At 38.4% G+C, this 22,454-nt stretch overlaps 1 protein-coding gene across 1 annotated transcript in view; it reads right to left on the bottom strand.

Annotated features, from left to right (window-relative positions):
* Positions 1–20,569, bottom strand: part of SCFD2 (sec1 family domain containing 2) — a 367,958-nt gene extending 347,389 nt beyond the window's left edge. Inside the window, exons 1-2 of the mRNA XM_019740184.2 lie at positions 19,585–20,569; positions 16,734–16,902 (exon numbers count right to left, since the gene is read on the bottom strand). Coding sequence (XP_019595743.2) covers positions 16,734–16,902; positions 19,585–20,422 — 1,007 coding nt within the window. The 5' untranslated portion in view covers positions 20,423–20,569. The remainder of the gene's footprint in view (positions 1–16,733; positions 16,903–19,584) is intronic.
* Positions 20,570–22,454: the final 1,885 nt, after the last annotated feature.

Below are 22,454 nucleotides of genomic sequence, written 5' to 3'. Positions count from 1 at the left end.
AATCAGCATAACCTATTATTGTATTGTGATTCTAGATTCTATTCACCATGGGTGACACCATTGTATCTATACACACATATGTGTGAAGTTTCAAAGACAGAAATTGAGAAAACTTGATTTGTTAAAATGATTACAGTCTTGTTTTAGTCTTCACTAGTTTTTGGTTGGATTTTGGTGCAGGTGGACTATGAATTTATTATTTACCATCCTAACTCTTATATATTTTGTTAAGGTATTTTGGACCATCTCCCTTGGCACCTTAGAAATATAAAACAGTGTGACGTGTTAATGGGGATACCACTCCAAGGAGAGAAGAATATACAATATTTCTCTAAGGGCTTATAGGGTCATTATCTGTTTACAGGGTAGGGAGAGAACTTAGTCTGAAGTTGCATTTGCATAACAATGACACTACTTTTACTTATAATGGGGAAGAGGTAGTTTCTCATAAAGCTAAATTAATTGATTTGAAGTATGTCCAATGTTATAAGACAAAGAAGCTTCTGTGAGTATGCTGTGTGGCAAAACTAGAGGACCTCACTTGACTAATAAAAACCAGGGAGAACTTTATGTTGTTGTTTAATTTCTCTGTCTATAAAAATCCAAAAATCTTGGAACCATTTCTCAGGTCTCAGAGTAAAAAAAAAAAAGCATCTTCAGATTTCCTTCTAAATGTTTGCAGTCAAAATTACCCTGTTAGTAAAGGAGACAGGAATTCAGAATAAAAACCCAAAATGAAGGGATAACAAGTACATGTGTGGAATGCCCTCCATCATACGGAACAGCCCCGTTAGTAAGGAAGGCCCCAAACAGCCAGCACTCACTTACATTCAGCCTCCTGAACTGGAAGCACACAAGCCTTGACAAATGTCATCAATATGGTTTTGAAATATACCCAGGATCTGTTTTACTCAGGTATGGTAAGACATGGCACACATGGAAATGACTGTATCAAAGGAAGAAGATTTTATACTCACAGATCACTAGAAACAGGAGGCATGGCAGGTGAACACACAGGGCCACATGGGGAAGCACCAGGGCTGGTCAGGAGGCAGAAGAAGCAAGGGAAAAACATAGGCGAGTCTTCATTGTGGTTTTCAGGAGAAGGAATGGGTGAGGCAGGGTAAGCAGGCGAAGCAGGCTTAGGATTGGCTAGTTCGAATAATTTTAGTGTTCTGAAGGCACTACATTAGGCAATTGACTTATTTTTATCTCATTTGATTTACCACCATACGTGGCAGGCATTATTGTAACCCAATTTTCACATAAGGAGACCAAGGTTCAGAGAGCATAAGCAACACTAACACTGCAGTTTCAAAACTACTTGCCAAGAGTATTGCTTTTTACATCAGTTCAGTTCCTTTCAAATTACTGAAGGTGTATGACTGCTAATTCTCCCCAAAATCAATCCTGAAGAAAGAAAACAGCAAGATATGAAAAAGCCTAGGAGAAAATAGCAAACCATGACAAAGCTGAGCTTATACCAAGTATGCTAGAATGATTCAATATTTGAGTATCTATCATTGCAATTTGTCAAATTAACAGATGAAAAAAGAACAACCATATGATCTTCTTAACAGTTTTGGGAAAGACATTTCACAGATTTCAACACCCGTTCATGATTTAAAAACAAAACAAAACAAAAGAATTCTTAGTAAATTGGGAAAAGAAGAGAAACCTCCTTAACCTGACAAATATATCTACCAAAAGCCTACAGTAAATATCATTGTAAATGAGAAAACATTAGAAATAGTCCCTTTAAAATCATAAATAAGACAAGGACACCATCACCATTCCTATTCAACAAGTCATGCAACAAGACAAGAAAGAGAAAGTATCCTCTCATTTCTAGAAGATATGTAGTCTTGCTATCAGTTTTGTCAAGTACAAGAAAACAAAACAGAAACAGACCCATAGGTATAGAGAACAAACTGATGGTTGTCAAAGGGTAGGGTTTAGGAGGACGAGAATAATAAAAAAAAAAATTCTAATTCACCCAGAATCACCATACTTGTCATTTAGTTTGCTTATCCACACCCAAGGGCTATGAGATGCTCAACAGTGTTCATGGTACTAGTACCAAATACCAGAGCTGAAACATATGAGAAGTAAAACTTGATAGAACTGACAAGAAAAAGTAGACAACTTCACAATTATAATTAGAGGGTTCATCACCCTTCTCCCAACATTTGACAGAAATACTAGACCAAATCAACAAGAATACATAAGAACTCAACAATACCATCAACCAACAAGATATAATCAACACTTATAGAACACTCCACCCAACAATAGCATTATACACATTCTTTTCAAGTACCTGTGGAACATATATCAAGATAGACCATATCCTAGGCCATAAAAAAATAAATTTAAAATAACTGAAATCATATGGAGTGTATTTTACAACCACACTGGAAACAAACTCAAAAATCAATTAAAAATGTAACATGAAAAATCTTCAAACACTTGAAGATTAAACAACACATTTCTAAATAATACACCAGTCAAAGGGTCAAGAGAGATCATAAAATAGATTGAAAATAATCAAAATGAATATACAACCTATAAAACCTATGGGATATAGCTAAAACAGTGCCAGAGAAAATTTTGTAGCACTAAATGCATACATTTAGTATTTAGGAAAAAAAGGAAAAATTTCACACCAATAATCTGAGCTCTCATCTCAATAACCTAGAAAAAGATGAGCAAAATAAACTCAAAACAAGCAGAATGAAGAAAATAACAAAGAGCAGAAATCAATTAAATTGTAAATAAAAAACAATACAGAAAATTATTGAAACAAACTGTTTCTTTGAAAAATATCAATAAATTGACAAACCTCTAGCAATACTGAAAAAAAAGAGAACAGAAAAAAGACCAATATCAGGAATGAAACAGAAGAAATCAATACAGAACATAAATATATAAAAAGAATAATAAGGGAATACTAGAACAACTCTACATATATAAATTTGAACAACTTAGATGAAATAGACTAATTCATCAAAAAACACTACACAATTCATCCAATATGAAAGTCTTATATTTCATATTTGAATAGTCTTATAACTATTGAGAAAGTTAAATTTGTAATTTTAAACCCCTAAAATAGAAATCTCCAGTCCCAGATGGTTTCACTAGAAAATTCTACCAAAGATTTAATAAGAATTAATACCATTTGTACACATTCTCTTCCAGAAAATAAAAGAGGAAAGAACACTTCTCAATTCATTTTATGAGGCTAGTATTACCCTGATATAAAACCAGACAAAGACAGCACTTAAAAAGAAAACTATAAACCAATATCCCACATGAATGTGGATGTAAAAGTCTTTAACAGAATACTAGCAAATAGAACACAACAATACATTAAAATATTAGCAATACATAAAATATTAGCAAATAGAACTCAACAATACTAATTATACACCATGACCAAGTGGAGTTTATTCAGGAATATAAGGCTGGTTAAATATTTAAAAACCCATCAATGTAATCCACTATATTAAGTTAAAGAAAAAAAATCACATAATCATATCAAATTGATGAAGGAAAAGCTCTGACAAAATTCAACCCATTCATGGTAAAAAAAAAAAAAGAACAAAAAACAAACAAACAAAAAACTCCCAGAGAAATAGAACTGGAGGGATACCTCCTTGATGAATAAAGAGAGATAAAGAAGTTGTAATATATATACACAATGGAATATTATTCTGCCATAAGAGATGAAATAGTGCCATTTGCGACAACATGGATGGATCTTGAGGTTATAATACTACGCAAAATAAGTCAGACAGAAAAAGTCGAGAACCATATGATTTCTAATTATAAAACTGAAAACAGCAAAGGAACAAGACAAACAAATGAAGAAACAAAAACTCATAGACACAGACAATAGTTTAGTGGTTACCAGAGGGTCGGGGAGAGGGGGGTGGTAGAAAACGGTAAAAGGGATCAAATATATAGTGATGGGAGGAGAACTCACTCTGGGTGGTGAACACACAATGTGATATATAGATGATGTATTACAGAATTGTACACCTGAAACCTATTTAACTTTACTAACAATTGTCACCCCAATAACTTTAATTAAAAACAAAACAAAACAAAAACCCTACAGTTAGCATTATAGATTGGGAACAAGGCTAGATGTCTATCCTCACCATTTCTATTCAACGTAATGCTGGAAGTTCTAGCCAGGGCAATAAAAGGAAATAAAAGATAAACAGCTCATAAAAAAATAAATAAAACTGACCCTATTTGCAGATAATATAATTATCTTCATCAAGGAATCTAACAAACTCCTAAAATAAGTAAATTCATCAAGGTTGCAGGAAACAAGATAAACATATGAAAATCAGTTGTGTTTCTATATGCTATCAATGAACATGTGGACACAGGTAATTAAATTACATTACCATTTACTATCATTCAAAAAACTGAAATATTTAATGTATAAATCTAATAAAACACATATAGGACCTGTATGCTGAAAAATACAAAACATTGATTTTTAAAAAAAAGCTATTCTAAATAAATAGACATAATGAGTTCATGGGTATAAGACTCAACATAGTAAAGATGGCAATTCTCCCCAAAATTGATATATAAGTTTAATGAAATTTCTACCAAAATCCCAGTAATATTTGTTGTAGATTTAGAGAAGATTACTCTACATTTTATATAGAAAGGCAAAAGACTATATAAAATAATTTCGAAAAAGAAGTTAAAATGGAGACTACCTGTCTACCTGACTTTGAGATTTACCCCATACCTATGGTATTGGTAGAGTGATAGACATACAGATCAGTGTAACAGAATAAAGAACCCAGAAATAGGTCCAAGCAAATATGTTCAACTGATTTTTGTCAAAGGTGCCAAAGTAATTCAATAGAGGGAAAATAAATGGTACTGGGCCATTTGGACATGCATAAGCCAAGAAAAAGAACCTCGTTCTGTCTTATACCTTCTAAGAAAATTGACTCAAAATAAATCACAGACCTAAATGTAAAACATAAAACTTTTAGAAAAAATCATAGACAATCTTTAGAATCTAGGGATAGGCAGAGCTTTTAAATAATCTTAATGTATAAAAGGAAACACTGAGAAATTGAACATCAAAGTTAATTTTTTGCTTTGTGAAAAGACCCTGTTTAGAAGATGAAAAGACAAACTCCAGATTAGAAGAAAATATTTGCAAATCACTTATCTGACAAAAATTATATACACTCTACAATAAAAATAATAATTAAAAAAAAAACAGTTAGAAAATGGGCAAAAGATGTGAAAAGACATTTTATCTAAGAGGATATACAGATGGAAAATAAGTATAGGAAAAGATGTTCAACATCATTAGCCACTGGGGAAATGCTAATTACAAGTTATCTTTGAACAACTAGTCCTTTCCCTAGGTTGGAATGTTCTAGCCCCAAATCCACAAGGCTAAGAATTCACTTCCAGGAGGTCTCTGTTTGAAAGACATCTTCTCACAAAGGCCTTTTCCATCTCCTCTATACACCTCCCACACCACCTCAAATCCATAGTCACCCATAGATTTCTTACCTCTTAATTTGCTTCATAGCACTTATCTCAAGCTGACATAAAACAAATAAAATAAAGCAAAACCTTTTCCTTTGGCAACCTCTAAGCCACATTACGCCCTCTTCTGCAAGAGAAAGATTTCTTTCTTCTCCCTCTCGTGGCTTTTTTTTCTTCTCCACCAGAAACCACGTTTTCTTATATTCACTGTTTATCTGTTTGTTGTCTGTCTCCCTCATTAGAATAAGTTACATGAGGACGAAGACCTTGTCTCCATCAAGTGCCTTTCACACAGTAGTCAATTAATAAATAGCTTGAATAAATAAATTAAAACACACATTTACGTGCTTAGAAGAATTACTTCCATATTTCCAGCCATGACATTTTAACCAACTAGACTTTCGGGATTTCAGACCCCGTCTGCTTTGGATCCCCAAAATGCCTCTTTCAATGGTAAAACCATCAGCCTCTTCTTATTTTATCCTCATTCTAGCTTTGCTAGGACACTTACCACCACCCTGTTCAGCCCAGCCACCACCCCCACCAGTCAATATCCCACCAAGACACTAATTAGAAGGCAGAGTGAAAGAAAAGGGCCCTCAGGCAAGAATACCAGCAGGTGTCAGAGGAGAGACGCTTGTAGCCAGAGCTGTGTGACAATCCTTGCATGGTGTTCAATACACTCTAGTCTATATAACCTAAGATTAAAAGCACCCCAATAAAGGCTGTGGTTGGTTAGCTCACCAGGGGTTAGATTGTTGGACTTGACTTTTGCTTGGCAATGAACAGCAACCTAATTAGGAACCTGTCATTCAAATGTAATGAGTCTTTCCGTTTCTTCTTTTCCATTTCAGCTAACTTCAGAGGATTCTTGGCTTTGTTTAAAGGAACCATACTTTCCATTCAAAGTATGGATCCCAAAGCCACAATGACCCAGAGTTCAGTTTTCTCACAACATAGACCACAAACCGTTTAAAATTTTTCAATGTGAAAAAGATTGTGGGGGTTCCCTGCACATTTCCCTAACAAAGGCCATGACGGAGTTGCAACATGTGAGCAATTATAGAGCAAAATTTTCAACCTTCAAACCTTCTTAACATGAATTGAAACTTTTTTTTTGAAAAATGTAACTATTAAACGTAATTCATTATTAAGAAATCTAACTTAAGTGTCTCTGGCATACTATTAAATTATTGAACTATTTCTCCGTGAACACTTTATTCCTTCATTTTCATAAAAGAACCCTACTTGATTTCTCCCCACAAATTACTCATTAATTCTGTTTTCTAAACCTGTAACTAAGACCAGATGATCTTTAGAATTTCTCAGAAAAATTAAATGCAGCAAGCTGTATGCTGAGAAGAGGTAGCCCTCTCTCCTACTCAATTTGCAATGTTTACTTGAAAAGAAGGAAAACAATGTCATTTTTTGCAGGGAGGTCCAAGTGGGGAAGAGGAGATGCCCACAGCCTGTCCTGTCCAACAGCAAGGTCATTCATAAGGGTGTGATGTTATGAGGGTGTGATGACATGCCCTCTCATGCATTGGCTTTCCACCTCAAGGTCAACACTAAATATACAGCTACTTAATGTTTCCATCCTAGTTCAGTAATTCTATCTGTAGGTACATTTAAAATCAAAGTAGTACCTTAGATTCTGCTCTAAGAAAAATGATCTTTCTCCCTCTGAAAATGTTGTCTCTCTAATAGTAATATTTAGTCAGTGCTTAGAAACCAAGGAAAGAGGAGAAAAATGTCTTATTATTTAGAAATCATGTAACAATTTTTGACTTTGAGGGGCCAGTTAATGACTTAATATACACATTATCAGGTTACTTAACAGTGGAAAAGTTAACAAAAAAATTAGTGTTCATGAGTGGTTAGGTTGAAACCACTGCTGTATTTGTCTCTTATCTATAAGATCTACTCTATTTATTCCATTGCTCTATACTCTAGGAAAAAAATATTCCCATCTTTAACAGAAAAATGAATAAGAAAACTGGACTTAAAATATTGCTTTTTATAAATCAGAATACTCACAATTTCTGAATTCATTGGTTTATTTATACATTCATTCAACTAAGTATCTGATAGAGCGTTGGTATGGTAAAGCAGAGAAGAAACGTGCCTTAGAATTGAAAAATTATTTTTTCAAACAATGGATATTGAGAACGAATTGGTGATTGCTATAGGTAGGGGGTGGGAGAAATGTTTGAAGGGGGTTAAAAGGTAAAAACTTCATTATAAAATAAGTAAGTCACAGGGATGTAATGTACAACATGACAACTATAGTTAATAATACTGTATTTCATATTTGAAAGTTGCTAAGAGAGTAAACGTTAAAAGATCTTATAAGAAAAAAATGTATAACTATGTATGGTGACAGATGTTAACTAGACTTACTGTGATCATTTTGCAATATACTACGCAAATATCAAATCATTATGTTGTACACCTGAAACTAATATAATGTTTTATATCAATTATATCTCAATTAAAACTGGCAAAAAAGACCAAAAAAATGATTTAAAAAAAATAACCTAATTCAATCATTAAGGAAAGTATGGCTTAGGGCAGGTTATATAAGTCTCTCTCCACTTCTTTGAAAACAAATAAAAATTACTATCCACTTTGTAGAGTTTCTTTTAGAATTAAGTGAAATAATGCATTTTAAAACACCTAGCACAATGCCTGACAAAATTCAGGTACTCAATGTTACCTTCCTCCCTTCTCACTGACCTACAAATTGAGGTACATTTGGGGAAGAATCCATAGGACATTCCTATTCTGCGGGAATTTAGTGGAAAAAATAAGATATATATATATTATATATATACATATGTATATGCTACATGTATATAAGATATATATATTATATATATACATATGTATATACTATATATATATAATATATATATTTATATATATTTATATCATATAAATATATAAATAAATATATAATATATATATTAAAACCAACAGTGCTAGACAGTGACTTAAGTGCTAAAATGAAGTACATAAGGCTTTTCATCAATTTATAACATTTTTATACTTGGCCTTAAATCTAATAAAACTTATTCAATCATTTATTCATTCTTTCATTCAATTTACTAGCACTTTTTAAGAATGCCGGACACAGTTATTACCTCCAAGGAATTTACTGTAGGGGAGACAGACATGTAACAAATAATAACAGTGTAATGTTTTGGCATTTTGATAGAAGTTTTAAAGGAAAGAAGGATTCATTGAGGAAGGACGACAATGTAGTGGGGAAAAGCCTGTACAGGTTCCAAAGTAAGAGATAGCAACTTTCCTTCCTAGGCCCACAGAATCCTACCTTAAGCCAGCTTAAGAAGGAAGCAGCGTTTTTATTTAAGTCTAATTTCTATCTCATTTTAATAGGAGATACATTCACATGATTGAAAATCCAACACAAACAAACTGATATATGTAGTAAGACATCGCCCACATTCCTCCATCTTTATTCATTTTACTAACTTCTCAGTGTGTCCCTAGCTACCCAGCGCCCCTCTTCAGAGGCTGCCAATGTCATCAGTTCCTGATATATTTTCCTGACTTATTTAATGCAAATGTGAATATCTATCTCTCCTTTTTACAAACAGGCATGCTACACCTTGCTTTTTTCACTGGTCATCGAGTGACAAGTGAAGTATGTCATCGAGCTCACAGCTTATCTGTATACAAACAACTTTGTTTTTCATTCTATTTTACTGAGTATTACTCCATCACATGAATGTACCACAGTGTACTGAACCGATAGACATTGAAGTTATTTGCAGTCTTGCCACTACAAATATTGTAGTGCTGAATGAAGGTAATAAGTCATTCTACATGTGGGCAAAATACATCATGAAATAAAATCCTGAAGTAGAATTGCTGGGTCAGTTTTGCTGTATTTTGCTAAATCAATGAGAAAGTTTGAAACATTCAACAAATTAGAGTCTATACACCCCCAAGCTAACCTCTCCTATGCTCTGGTTTGGCTTCACCCTCTCTGTCCTAGTCCAGCCTCACTCCACTCACGGATCCTTAGGGGTAGCACCCATCCTCATGCATTCCTTCAACAAGTATCTCCTGAGTGCCAGGTACTGTCTAGGCACTGGGGGCAGAGCAGTAAATTAAACAGACAAATACACTTCCTCTCACAGAATTCTCTAATGGGGGATTCTCTGCATTGCTTTCTTGGAGAGGGAGACACAAATATACAACATAAGTAGGTATATTGGAAAATAGTAAAAGCTAAGGAGAAAAACAATAAAATAGGGAAGGGGAATATGAAGTTTGCAAAGATGGACAGGAAAGGCCTAAGAAGAAAGGGAATGGGGGCCAAGTGTATATCTGAGGGAGAATGACCTAGGCAGAAGGAGCATCAAGAGCAAAAGCCCTGCAGCAGGATAGCAAGTACCCTATAGGAGGACTAGAAAGAAGGCTAGTGTGGTTGGAACGGAGCGAGTGAAGACGAGAGACCGAGAGATCCATCAGGTCACAGAGGAACCAGGAAGCCAGGGGTACACGGCCTTGTGGGACTCTGTAAGGTCTTTGGCTTTCACTGTGAGGCGTTTGGGGAGTTCTGGGAGGGGAAGTGGGCCCTGGACAGAGCAGCACCACGGGTGCCAGGTGAGGCCAGCGCCAGGGGCACCAAGCACAGACGGAGTAAGTGCAGGTAGGACATCAGGATGAGGGTGCTTAAGGAACCGAAAGAGTCACAGGTTAGGGAGAGTGGAGATGGGGCAGAGAATAGAAACGAGCTTCATAAGGAAAGCATAAGAACAAAGTGATGCTGCCTTCTTCTTGAACAAAATATTCACATAATCCTGGGACCAATGGACAGGGACTGGGAAGCCATATGATAATACATTTAAGTTACCAACTTCTCATTCCATTCGCAGTAATTTCAATGGCTTTAATTACAAACAGCCTTTTATAAAATTACATTAGTAATAATTTTTTTCAATTTCCAGTATCATTTATTATTTCTGAATCTGAATACAATTAACTACAGCAGGACAGAGCTCACTACTTTAATATTTAAGTCTCATTTTAGGTTCTTTAAACTATCTCAGTATTTGTAAATATGAGAATTCATAGCCAACAACTGAAAAACTAAAATTTGACATGCCAACAAATGTACTCAATATTGACATAATTACACAAAATTTTATACGCAACATGTGGACTTTAACATTACAGAATTTGGCCTTTGTAAACTAGCTTACACATAAAGTTACTTTGCTTAGCTGTCCTAACCTATGAAGTGATGCACAGACCCCTCCCACAGCTTTTTACTATGTGAAGAGATGATTCCTCCCTTTAAGGCAAAGTGGAAAAAAAACCACGTTCCCATCCAGAAAAAAAATTCACCCCAAATCATCAAATACTAAAGTTTCAGTAGATGTAACACCAGAAATAGGTTATGGACAACTCTTTTTTGTCTTTTACGTAAGTAGTACTCTAGGAAGTTTTAATAGATCTCAAAATATGACAACAGATTCTTTTGGTCAAGTTGTTTCCATTAAAACGTACTGATTTTAAAAACTAATAACTTAAAAACTGCCACACGAATATAAAAATCCAAATGGTTCACAAAACATTCTCCGTTCCTTCTGGAGGTTTTATGAGGCATTGCAATCATTAATCAGTCTTTTACTATTAAACATAAATGGCCAATTGAGACAAACAATTCTGAGACTGTTCTTCCACCGCTGATTAAGACTGGGGTGGCAGCTATTGGAGATAACATTCCTTTAGCCTTCTGAGCTTTCTGGGCAGGCTTGGTGACCTTGCCAGCTCCTTATTTCTTGTCCATTGCTCTGATGACACCCACAGAGTTTCTGTCTCATGTCACGAACAGCAAAACAACCCAGAGGCGGATAGTCAGAGAAGCTCTCTACATGGGCTTATCAACGATGGCAGCAGCACCAGATTTCAAAAACTTTGGGCCATCTTCGAGCTTTTTCCCAAAACAACAATCAATCTCCTTCAGTACAGCAAATTTGCAAGCAATGTGAGCTGTGTGACAATCCAGCACAGGTGTATATCCAGCACTGCTTTGGTCTGGATGGTTCAAAATAAGCACCTGAGCCATGAAGCCAGCTGCTTCTATTGGTGGGTCATTTTTGCTGTCACCATTTTTGCATGGCCACATTGCCATAACGAACATCTTTGACAGACACATACTTGACATTGAAGCCCATGTTGTCCCCAGGAAGAGCTTCACTCAAAGCTTCATGGTGCATTTCAACAGACTTTACTTCAGTTGTAACACTGACGGGAGCAAAGGTGACCACCATGCTGGGTCTGAGAACACGAGTCTCCTCTCGGCCCACAGGGCCAGTACTGACACCACTGATTGTGTAGACATCAAGGCTCGTCAGTTGGACGAGTTGGTGGCAGGAAGCAATGCAGAGTTTCAAACAGCGTGGTTCCACGGGCATTGCCATCTTTATGGGTGACTTTGCATTCCATGAACCAAAAGCATGTTAGCACTTGGCTCCAGCATGTTGTCACCATTCCAACCAGAAATTGGCACAAATGCGACTGTGTCAGGTTTGTAGCCAATTGTTTTAATGTAGGTGCTGACTTCCTTAATGATTTCCTCGTGTCTCTTCTGGCTGTAAGGCGGCTCAGTGGAATCCATTTCGTTAACATCCACAATTAGTTGTTTCGCACCCAGTGTGGAAGCCACACGGGCATGCTCACGGGTCTGCCCGTTCCTGGAGACACCTGCTTCGCACTCACCAACACCAGCAGCAACAATCAGGACAGCAAGTCAGCCTGAGGTACCTGGAATTGTGTTTTTGATAAAGTCTCTGTGCTCTGGGGCATCAATGATGGTCACATAATACTTGCTGGCTTCAAATTTCCACGGGGAGCTATCAATGGTGAGCCCACGCTCATGTACAGCTTCCAGTTTATCCAAGACCCAGGAATACTTGAAGGAGCCTTTTCCCATCTCAGCAGTCTCCTTCTCAAATTTTTCAATGGTTCTTTTGTTGATCTCACCACATTTGTAGCTCAGATGACCAGTAGTGGTAGACTTGCTGGGATCTCTGTGTCCAGTGACAACAATGTTGATTTGAGTCTTTTCTTTTTCCCTTTTGGCTTAGATTTAGCAGTGGTTTTCACGACACCTGTGTTCTGGCAGCAAACCCGTTGCGAAAAGCTATTGGCAATAAATTTTGATTATCAAGGCTTGTATCATAGTTGGAGACTTGCTTTTTAAAGATTATTCCATTGCAGGCACATTATTTATTGCCAAGCACCATCTGTTTTGCATTTTAGTACTAACATTTTTATCCTCACACTCATTTCACTGAGAAGTTTCTGGGGGTGGTGTTAGAGGTAGTAGTAGTGGTTGTTATTTTGATAGAAGTACATTATATGCTAGGAAAGCTGAATTTATTTCAATTCCTCTTTTGCAGGGAAATTAATCAGTGCAATTCCTTCAGTCTTCCAAGCAATTGTAAAAAAAATTAAAAAAGAAAGAAAGAAAAACTATTTTTCTCCCAATTATTGTTTTTTCTTTAAAAAATTTTTTTTCAATTATAGCTGACATAGTAGTTTTAGGTGTACAACATAGTGATTTATATACCTTACGATGTGATCACCACACTAAATCTAGTAACAATCTGTCACTTTGTAAAGTTATCACAATATTAACTATATTCCCCTTTATCTTTTTTCACCCATTCCCCCCAACCCCCTTCCCTCTGGCAACCATGTTTGGTCTTTTAGACCTTTATTTGCTTATAATTTTCTCATCACTTATCTTTTTATCCTCTGCAACCTGACTACTGGTCTCACTATTTCACCAAACCAGCTCTCATTATAGTTTTCTTCTTTATTCTGATTGTTCTAGAACCCTTTCACATTTATGGCCACACTCTCACACCTGGGTGGCAATCAAAGCTCATATTCCACGACAACACTCATAGCCTAAGAGGAAAAGGCACGCCCTGAAAACAAAGACCAGGAGGGGGAAATATATACGAATGAACTTAGCTGGAAGTGCTCAGAGGCAGAGCGAGTCACAGAGGTGTAGTTAGGAAGAATTTTTATTTTAAATCCAGGAGCCTTAGAAGTCATCTAGGCCAATATCCTCATTTTACAGATGAAATAATGAGGTACAGAAAAATGTGTCAGTTGGGATGTCTTTGGTTACAAGTAATAGAAAACAGCAACTCAATTTGGCTTGAACTATGCTCTCCTACATGATATGAGGTCCAGATATAGTGTCCCATTGCTGCTCTTCTCTGTGGCTTCCTTGGCCACTCCACCTTCCAGACGTGAGCAAGATGGCTGCAACAGTTTCAGGACTTATATCCGAGTCCTGGGAGTTGAGGGAGGAGAATAAGGGGAAGGGGAAAGTATGTCTCTCCCTTGAGTGTCTTTTCAGAAGCAAAGACACCTGACCAAGAAGCCCTAAGAAGACTCTCTGGTCACCTCCCCATTTCTAATGCAATCACTGGCAAGGGAAAAGGGATTCCATGGCTGGTTTGGTTTAAGCCTAGGACTAAGCTTGGGGTAGAATGAGGGATGAGGCATTAAGGTTAAATAAATTGGCCACAATCAAATGTGACTTGTAGATCTAAGAGAGATCTTGATTCTTACATTGGTCCTACTACACTTCTGAGAATTCACTTGCTTTTCCACCACTTTAACAATGGATTCAACTCTTCTCTCTTTTGACAAACTTCTCCAGGAGATGACTTACTCTTTTTGTAATTATCTGAGCATTCTGTGCAGGTAGCAAGGAGTAGGTACGCACTGAGTTTAGAGCCAGACTGCCTGGGTTCAAATATAGGCCCTCACCACTTCTAACTGTGAGTCACCTTAGGCATGTTATTTAATCTCTTTCCTCACCTAAAAAAATGGGATGATAATAGAACCCATCTCATAGAGAATTAAATAAATTACTATATATAAAGTGATCAGAACAATGCCTATTACACTGTAAGTCCTCTATAAGTGGGTGCTATAATTATTAAGGGGCATCTACTGGTTTTGCCTGTCCAGCAGCCCTTTCCCCTTCTTTTGACAAAGGTTTTCCTTTGAAGAACTACCCCTCCCCCATGCCACAATCTTGGCACAATTCTTAGTATAAACTGCTGCCAACCCCCACTGGACAAAGGGTGGGCACAGGCCCAAGTTAGACCAATCTTACCACTTTCCCTGGAATATGAATCGTAAACAGAATGACTCAAGACAGAAAACTTAAAATTCAGTCTCATTGGTCTCAAGACCTTGAACAGGCTTTTCCTGAGTTCTTGCCCCCCTAAACCCCTGGAACTGTGTTGCTCTTTCCAAAATCTGACTAACAGTTCTTCCTTTGATTCTGTGAGCTATCCAGTCTCCTTTAATAAATTCCATTTTTGCTGAAATTAGCCAAAATGTATTTCTGTTGTTTGTGTAACCATTATGTTAAACAAATAGGCCTCCCCTAACGAAATCATGAAGTAACTCTACTTTTGTCTCTCATTGTCTCTTTAATCTATTCATGAGCCTGGCTGTTCTCTGATCCCTGCATAGAAACTAAGACACTGGCTCTGAAGTCAAACACTCTAGGCACAAATTCTATCTCCACTGCCTGCTAGCGATGCTTACTGTCTGTTTGCCTCAGTTTCCTTACCTGTAAAATGGGGGAATAACATCTACCTCATTGGGTTACTGTAAAACTTAAATGACTTCCCAAATGTAAAATACCTGGAAGTGTGCTTGGTACACAGTAAGTCCTGAAAATTGTTACTATCACTGATGGCAGTGGTGGTCCAGTGAGGCTTGTCTTTCTTTCTTACAACCCATCCCCTCAGGCCCTGATCATTCTTGTTTCCATACTTATGCTCCTGCTAGCCCTCTCTCCTTTTCTAAATCCTTCAAGACATAATTATTCAAGCACCGCCTCTTCCACAAGGCCCAGATTGATCTACAAAGACCCCATTAACCTGATACTTTGCTTGTGGGAACTATATAATAGTAGCAGATATGTGAGTCTTGAGTTCATATAATTTTCCTTGTTTTTTAATTGTGCCTGCGTGTAAATCATGACTACTCCAACAAGAAAGAGTTCCTTAAAGCCAAGAATGATATTTTATATTCTTTTATGTCCTTCATATTACTTAGTCAAGAGTAGGGGTCATAGTAAGTCCTTAATAATAAGTCCTTGAATGGCTCTCCGAACAGCTAAAAGTATTTCCAATCACAATTACTCTGGGTTGGTAGAGCTGCAAGCCCTTAGGCCGATGTTTCAGCATATGTGCTGCTGAAGTGTGCACGTGGCCCAGGTTTTCACTATGGATAAGTTTACAAAACAGACGGGCTGCATAACTTTCTGTCTTCTTCCCATACTGGCCCATACACACCAGGCATCCAGTAAATGTTACTAATTACCTACAAAAAAGTTGAAAACTTCAGGAGCTAAAAATTAATTCCAAATACGACAGGAAACTCTAAATGTATCTGCTACCATTAAGATTTGAAACTATAATGCCGAAAGGTCCTGTTTTATTTAAAAATTAAAAACATAAAGATAAGGGAATCAGATACTCAGACACTTTTCCCCCTTTTAACACATTTGTTTCTCATAAGAATTGTTGATGAAGGACAAAGTAGAGAAGGTAGCTATTGTACTTTTTTATTGTCATGTTTCTGGAGAAACACTCTACATAACATAAAGCACGCCATCTTTCTCTGATTTACCTAAGCATGTGAAAAAATATACATAGAAATAAAAACTTTTCCCAGTGATGCCCAAGAGCATATCATTTATACACAAAAAGATGGCACTGTTTCATAGCTATGTGGGCAGTTTTTCAGTCATGTGGAAAAGTCAACTGGGAAAGAGAAACTGAGAAAGCTTAAACTCAATTCCATGTGAAGTTGTATGTGAAATGGGGATGCATAAATTGACTCACTTACCTGATCCTGAGAACAAGCTTGTATTGCATTTAAGTGATATCTCTATAACATTCCCTACTTGTTGGCTTATTGTTATTTAATGGATATGGTTATTTCAAAGTTAAGAAAAAATGCTTTTTTCCAAATGCTATCTACTATGACTTTCTCAACCAGACCAACTCTTCCTTGTTTTCCTTTCTACAGAACACTCTAGGAGAGAAAGAAAAGGGAAGAGGGAGAAGGAGAAGGATAGGAGAAAAAAAAGAATCTACATATCCTACTTGGATTGTGCGAGACAGCCTGGTGCAACCATGTTCTGATTCTCCTCCTCATTCTGCAGAGCCGTGAGCTCAACCATGTTAACCATCACGTCATTGGTGTGACCAGGAAGCGGGGGGAGCACTGAAATGATCTTCTCTACCAAGTTGTCGCCATGATGTCCAACCGTTCCTGTTTAAGCAGACAGAAAATATGAATGCACAAAATGGGAGGAAAAAGAAGCTAGAGGAATGTTTCCTAGTGGCCCTTCTCTCAAGAATAACATACATTTTTATTTTCTGTTACCAAATCAATAACACAAGCCTAGCATTTTGCCCTCTGTAACACTAATCAAGCTCACAGTTACCTAGTCAATGTGCACTCTGTGTGTTGGACGTAATGCTCCACGAGGGCAGATATTGTGTCTGCTCTGGTTACTACTGCATTCCCAGTACCTAGCACCGTACCTATTGACATGAAAGGTATGAATAAATATTGAATGAATAAATAACTTATTGAATGAATATATAAATAAATTATTAGCATATAGTCATCCAGGTAAATAGTGTCATTGGATAATACTATCCTGAGATTTTAGAGTCAGACTTTATTTTATTGATGAAGACTGTAAGACCTAGAGGACTAAACCTGACAAAGAAGAGCAGATCTCTCCTGAGCTCGACCCTTATCTTCAGAATGGCAACTGTTCAGCTAGTTAATCCTAGCAGGCAATCCATGTCTAGCAGGCAACCTGGCACCCAGTAGACTCTCACTAAATATTTGCTAGATGAAAGAAAGAACAAATGAATGAACGGTAACAGTTTGCAATGATAGAGGCATTTATGGAGTGCTTTCTGTGTACCAGGGACTTTTCTAGGTGTTTTACATGTATTAACTCTTTTAATAGCAAATGAATTAATGAACTCAAATTGAAATGCAAGACCAACGACCGTTTAATACTTTCCCAATAAAACCAACTTATCTTTCCAAAAGTCATCATTGCTGAGAAGACCTCATACCAACAATGGGAGGGACTTGGCCCATTTTCTTGTTTTGATTCCACCCACTTCAAATTAATTAACATTTTGTTTCCTATTGTCTATCTCTATCTCTCTTTTTTGTTTTTGCTATGTTATATTAATTGGAAAAAAGAACTAGGTAGAAAAGACCAAACCAGGATTCAAGCAACTAACATCATCGTCTTCATCACAATAGCTACCATGTTTCCCCCAAAATAAGACCCAGTCTTATATTAATTTTTACTCCAAAAGACGTATTAGGGCTTATGTTCAGGGGATGTCATCCTGAAAAATCCTGCTAGGGCTTATTTTCCAGTTAGGTTTAATTTTCCGGTAAACATGGTAGTATTTATTGAGACTTTATGATGTACCCGATATTAAGCTCCATACTGTATATTTATTGTTGACTTAATTCTTACAACTCTAAAAGATATTATTAAGCTCATTTACAGAGTAGAAGATTCAGTGTAAGTAACTTGCTCAAGATTACACAACTTATAAATTACCAACCAAAAATTCAAACTCAGGAGGCAAATAATTCCAAACCTACACTTTTTTTTAAAAAATCAATCTCATAAAAGTGACTTAAGACAGAGCCAGCATGAGTGCTTCTAAGGTGATGTCTGATGTTAAAGAGTTCTTGTATCACCAGTAGAACATTCATTGATTAGACCTGGTGGGAACCACATCTTATTTATGTTGTGTATAATTTATGATTGTCTCCCCAGCACTCACCCTACAAGTTCCTCATTAAATACTTGCTGAATGAACGTCTAGTGACTATAAGTGGTCCTGAGATACAGGGGAGGGGGGGCTCAAAAATCTCTGAGTGAATTATATCTTTAAGCCTAGAATGGACATAGATTTTTTTTAATACTCATTTAAAGAAACTGTCATGCAGGGACTCTGGTCCCGCTCCCCGCACCAGAACATAGGACATGGTGAGGCCAAAAAGGAGCAACAGAGCCATAGACAGGGGAGTCATACCCCTATATTCTCCATGGTGGCTGGTCGAGGCACAAAAGCAAACATCCGCCAGTACCCCAACAAGGGGTCTTCCTGCATCCTAGTCTTGCTGGAGGCTGGGCGAGACACAGGAAGTAGGATCCACACGATCCGCAATCCGCCATCCACGCTTGCTAACCCCACTTGCTAGCAGCAATCTGCCATCCGCTTCTCCGCCAACAAACCAACCCCTTGCTAACTACAATCTGCCATTGCTAGCTCAGCCACGGCAGTTATATCAGTGGCCAATGGCTAACGGGTTACAGCTGATGGCCACCTAGTCACAGCTGATGATCATCTACTACCCGAGGCAGCAGCTTTCCACATGAGGCTGAGAGCCTGGAAACTGTTCTCTGGGACTCTATCCCCACAAAACCTAAAACTCAACTAACTCTCTATGATAATTTCCTGTTTTGTTGAACAGTTTCCTTCCACTAAGTCATCTGTTAACACCTCTCCAACAAATTAGAGCCCTTTTATGAAGGATTGTTGGGAATACTGGCATCTACACATTCCTAAAAGGTTCCCCGGGTAGACGTTCTCCTCGGTGTCATAATTATATTTTTCCAATCTCTTGGGCTAGATGCAGTTGTTGTTTAACAAGGCAGTGCACACTGAAGATGTATTTATTTATTACAGCATTTAACACACTGACTGTAACGCTAATTTGTTTGTCTGTATCTCCCTCTAGATTGTAAACTCTGTGAGATCAGGCACTGTGCCCACCTAGTTCATCTTTGTATCCTCAACCTGACATATAGTAAGAGGTCAATAAAATATACTCTGAATCAAAGAAAGTATCAGAACCTTGGAGAGTGGTTATGAAGACCTCCACAGCAATCCCACTTACCAGTGAGATCCAGAGTTCTGTCCACAAAGACCACTGACGCCCTGCCTGCAGAAGTCCTCCTCCTGTTCTTGGCAGGGGCATAATTGGCCAGATCTGCAGCGATGACCCTACTGAGGGAACCTACAGCAAAACACTCCTCTCGGACCCCTAGGTGCTCACACAGAGAACTGAGGCCTGACACCAGGCACCTGATCTGCAGTAGCAGCTCAGGGGTCAGGGCAGTGGCATCCACCTCACCCAGGCTTCCCAGCCTCCTCTTGTCCGGTCGGGCACTGTTAAGGAGATGCACATCCTGGGGTAGCAGTGGAAACAGGGAAGCAAAGGCTGGAGTCAAGGCAAGGTAGGGGGCGGCAGGGGCGAGCAACAGTGGGACGTGAAGCACCTCGGCGGTGTAGTTCATGTTGCCCATCCACTCACACAGCTTCTCTTCTAGTTGCTCGAACACCGGCTGCTGCCCCTCCAGCTCCGCCGCTGCCGCGGCTGGCACGTGATTAGCCGTGAGGTGGACAGCGTGGTTCACAGTCGTGACCACCACACAATACTGGAAGTGACTGCGGCAGACGATGTTCCGTAGAGTCTCCACGGTTCGGCCTTTCAGTAGGCAGCTCAGCACAAACACCGCCTTGGGCTGCTTAGCTCCGCCACCGACTGCTGCGGGCTCGAACTCCCGCAAGTAACACGCAGGTCCCCCCACCGCCTCCAGGAGCCGGGTGGAGCCGCAGCCCCAGTGCAGGCTTTCGGCACAGGCGGCGTCCAGGTAGACCACAGCCCGTTTCACTTTGGCCAGCACCTGCTCCCAGCCCTGCTGGGTAAACGACTGCACGCCCGGGGCGCTCATAGTTGGGAATTCGCAGACTCGGGCACTCAAGTACAGAAACTTTCTCAGAACTCACAACTTCCGGGAATTGGGCTCCTTGACACTTTGACAATCAACACAATTTACGCGGTGCCGCCTCTTACTTGTCCAGTGGCTGCGCACGGTGATGACGTCAGCGGAGCGTGATTGGCTGGCGGGGAGACAGCGCCAGGAAGCACTCTGAGGTGTGGGAAAGGAAAGCGGGCGCGGCTCCGCGGCTCTCGGGGTCCTGGGAAGCTCAGGGAGGCGAGAAGGAGCTGCCCAGGAAATAGTTGAACTGTTCTTTTCCTCTCCCTGTCTGTTCAGGTTACCTTTTCCTGCCCCTGAGAATCCAAACTTTGATATCTTCCCTGGATATGAACACATCTCGTTAAAAGTACAACCACTTTCCCCATTTAAACTCTGAGCAGCCAAAGAAAAAACAACTGTGATGTTTCGTAGTTTACAGATTGTTGTCACGTATGTACCTCGTTAACAGCACACAGGCCTCATAACCAACCTACTAGTCTTCATTTTCACTTTCTCCATCTTCTCTCCCTAATCTCATTGTCAGTAAATCTTGGTCTGCTTCAAAAATCTTGGAATCGAGCCCCTTGTCCCCACCCTACTGTGACTGCCTTAATCCACCATCTTCACAAACCTCAACAATTGCAGTTATCCTCCATTATTTTCCAGCTTTCCATTTCTTCTCCATCCAATTCAGTTTAAACTAATCTGGTCCTATCATTTTCCTGCTTAAAAGCCTCACCTGGCCCAATTACCTGCAGGATACAGCCAGACTTTTTTAAATGGCACCAAAGTCCTTCATGATTTTCTGAGTTTCTCTCCAGCAACTCCCAGCCTGGAGCATTATATACCTGCACAATGCAGTCAACTGATTGAGCCCAGACTGTTTCATGGGTTCAATTCATTGAACTAGTATTTATTAAGCACTTACTAAGTATAATCACTGTGCTAGTCTCTAAAGATACATGGTTAATAAAATATATTCGCTGATCCACAAAGAATTTACACATGGAAAACTAACAAAAATAATCATTCCAATGATACTTTCCATGTGAGAATTTTCCTGTCGCCATCACTACCATCACCCTGTCCTCCCTTCAGCCCTCCAACACACAACACAACACTCAGTGGATACCTCTGGTAAGTACTTGCCATATTGTGGGTTAAGTTTAAACATATCTGTTTTCCTTAACATATCCGTTCTGCTAGATCATGTGCTAGAGGCCTGGTATCCCCAACACCAGAACATAACAGGTGCTCAATAAATGTTTGTTGAATAGATGTTCAATTCATATCCATATAATAAATATTATAATCAATCAACTTTTAATGAACTTGTACAATATGTGTTGGGCATTGAGGACATAAAGTGAAGTAAGCCACAGTCTTGCCTTCAAAAGAATCTGAATTAAAATGACCCACACAGGCAAAGCAAGCAAGTGCAATAAAATGTTACAGAAGCGAGGACCTTTTTAATGTATAAGAATTACAAATGAGAGAAAATAAATTCTGACTGGGTGAAGTAAAAAGGGGAAGTAGTCAGAAGTTTCATATAGGACATAAGTTTTGAGTTGCCTTCAAAGAAAGCCAGGTGTTCACCAGGTGGACAGAATGGGGAGGGGCATTCCTGGCAGCCCAGGCAGAAAGTGCAGCATGAACAAAGCCATAGCATGATGAAACCAGACAACGTGTGTTTTGGAACTAAAAACGGTATAGTATAGCTAGAATGTATTGTATGAAGAGACCCAAGAAGAAATAGGAGCTAAAACTAGAAAAGAAGGGACTAGATCAGGGTTAGTCTTATTTCTTATTCTATGTAGTAGCAGCCAAGGGGGAACTATTATTTTTAGGAGTGAAAATAATTCGTCCATATCTAGAGTTTAGAAAAAAAAAATTCTATTAAGGACACAGACAATAATCTGAACACAGTAAGATTTTGAGCAGGGAGAACAGTTAGGAAATAGTAGCAGCAAACACTCGGGCCAGAGTACATAAGCATACCAGTAAA

The sequence above is a fragment of the Rhinolophus sinicus genome, linkage group LG02, assembly GCF_036562045.2.
Source record: "Rhinolophus sinicus isolate RSC01 linkage group LG02, ASM3656204v1, whole genome shotgun sequence".
Taxonomy (NCBI): Eukaryota; Metazoa; Chordata; class Mammalia; order Chiroptera; family Rhinolophidae; genus Rhinolophus; species Rhinolophus sinicus.
Note: the sequence above shows the minus strand (reverse complement) of the source record. Positions and strands in the feature narration are given on the sequence as shown.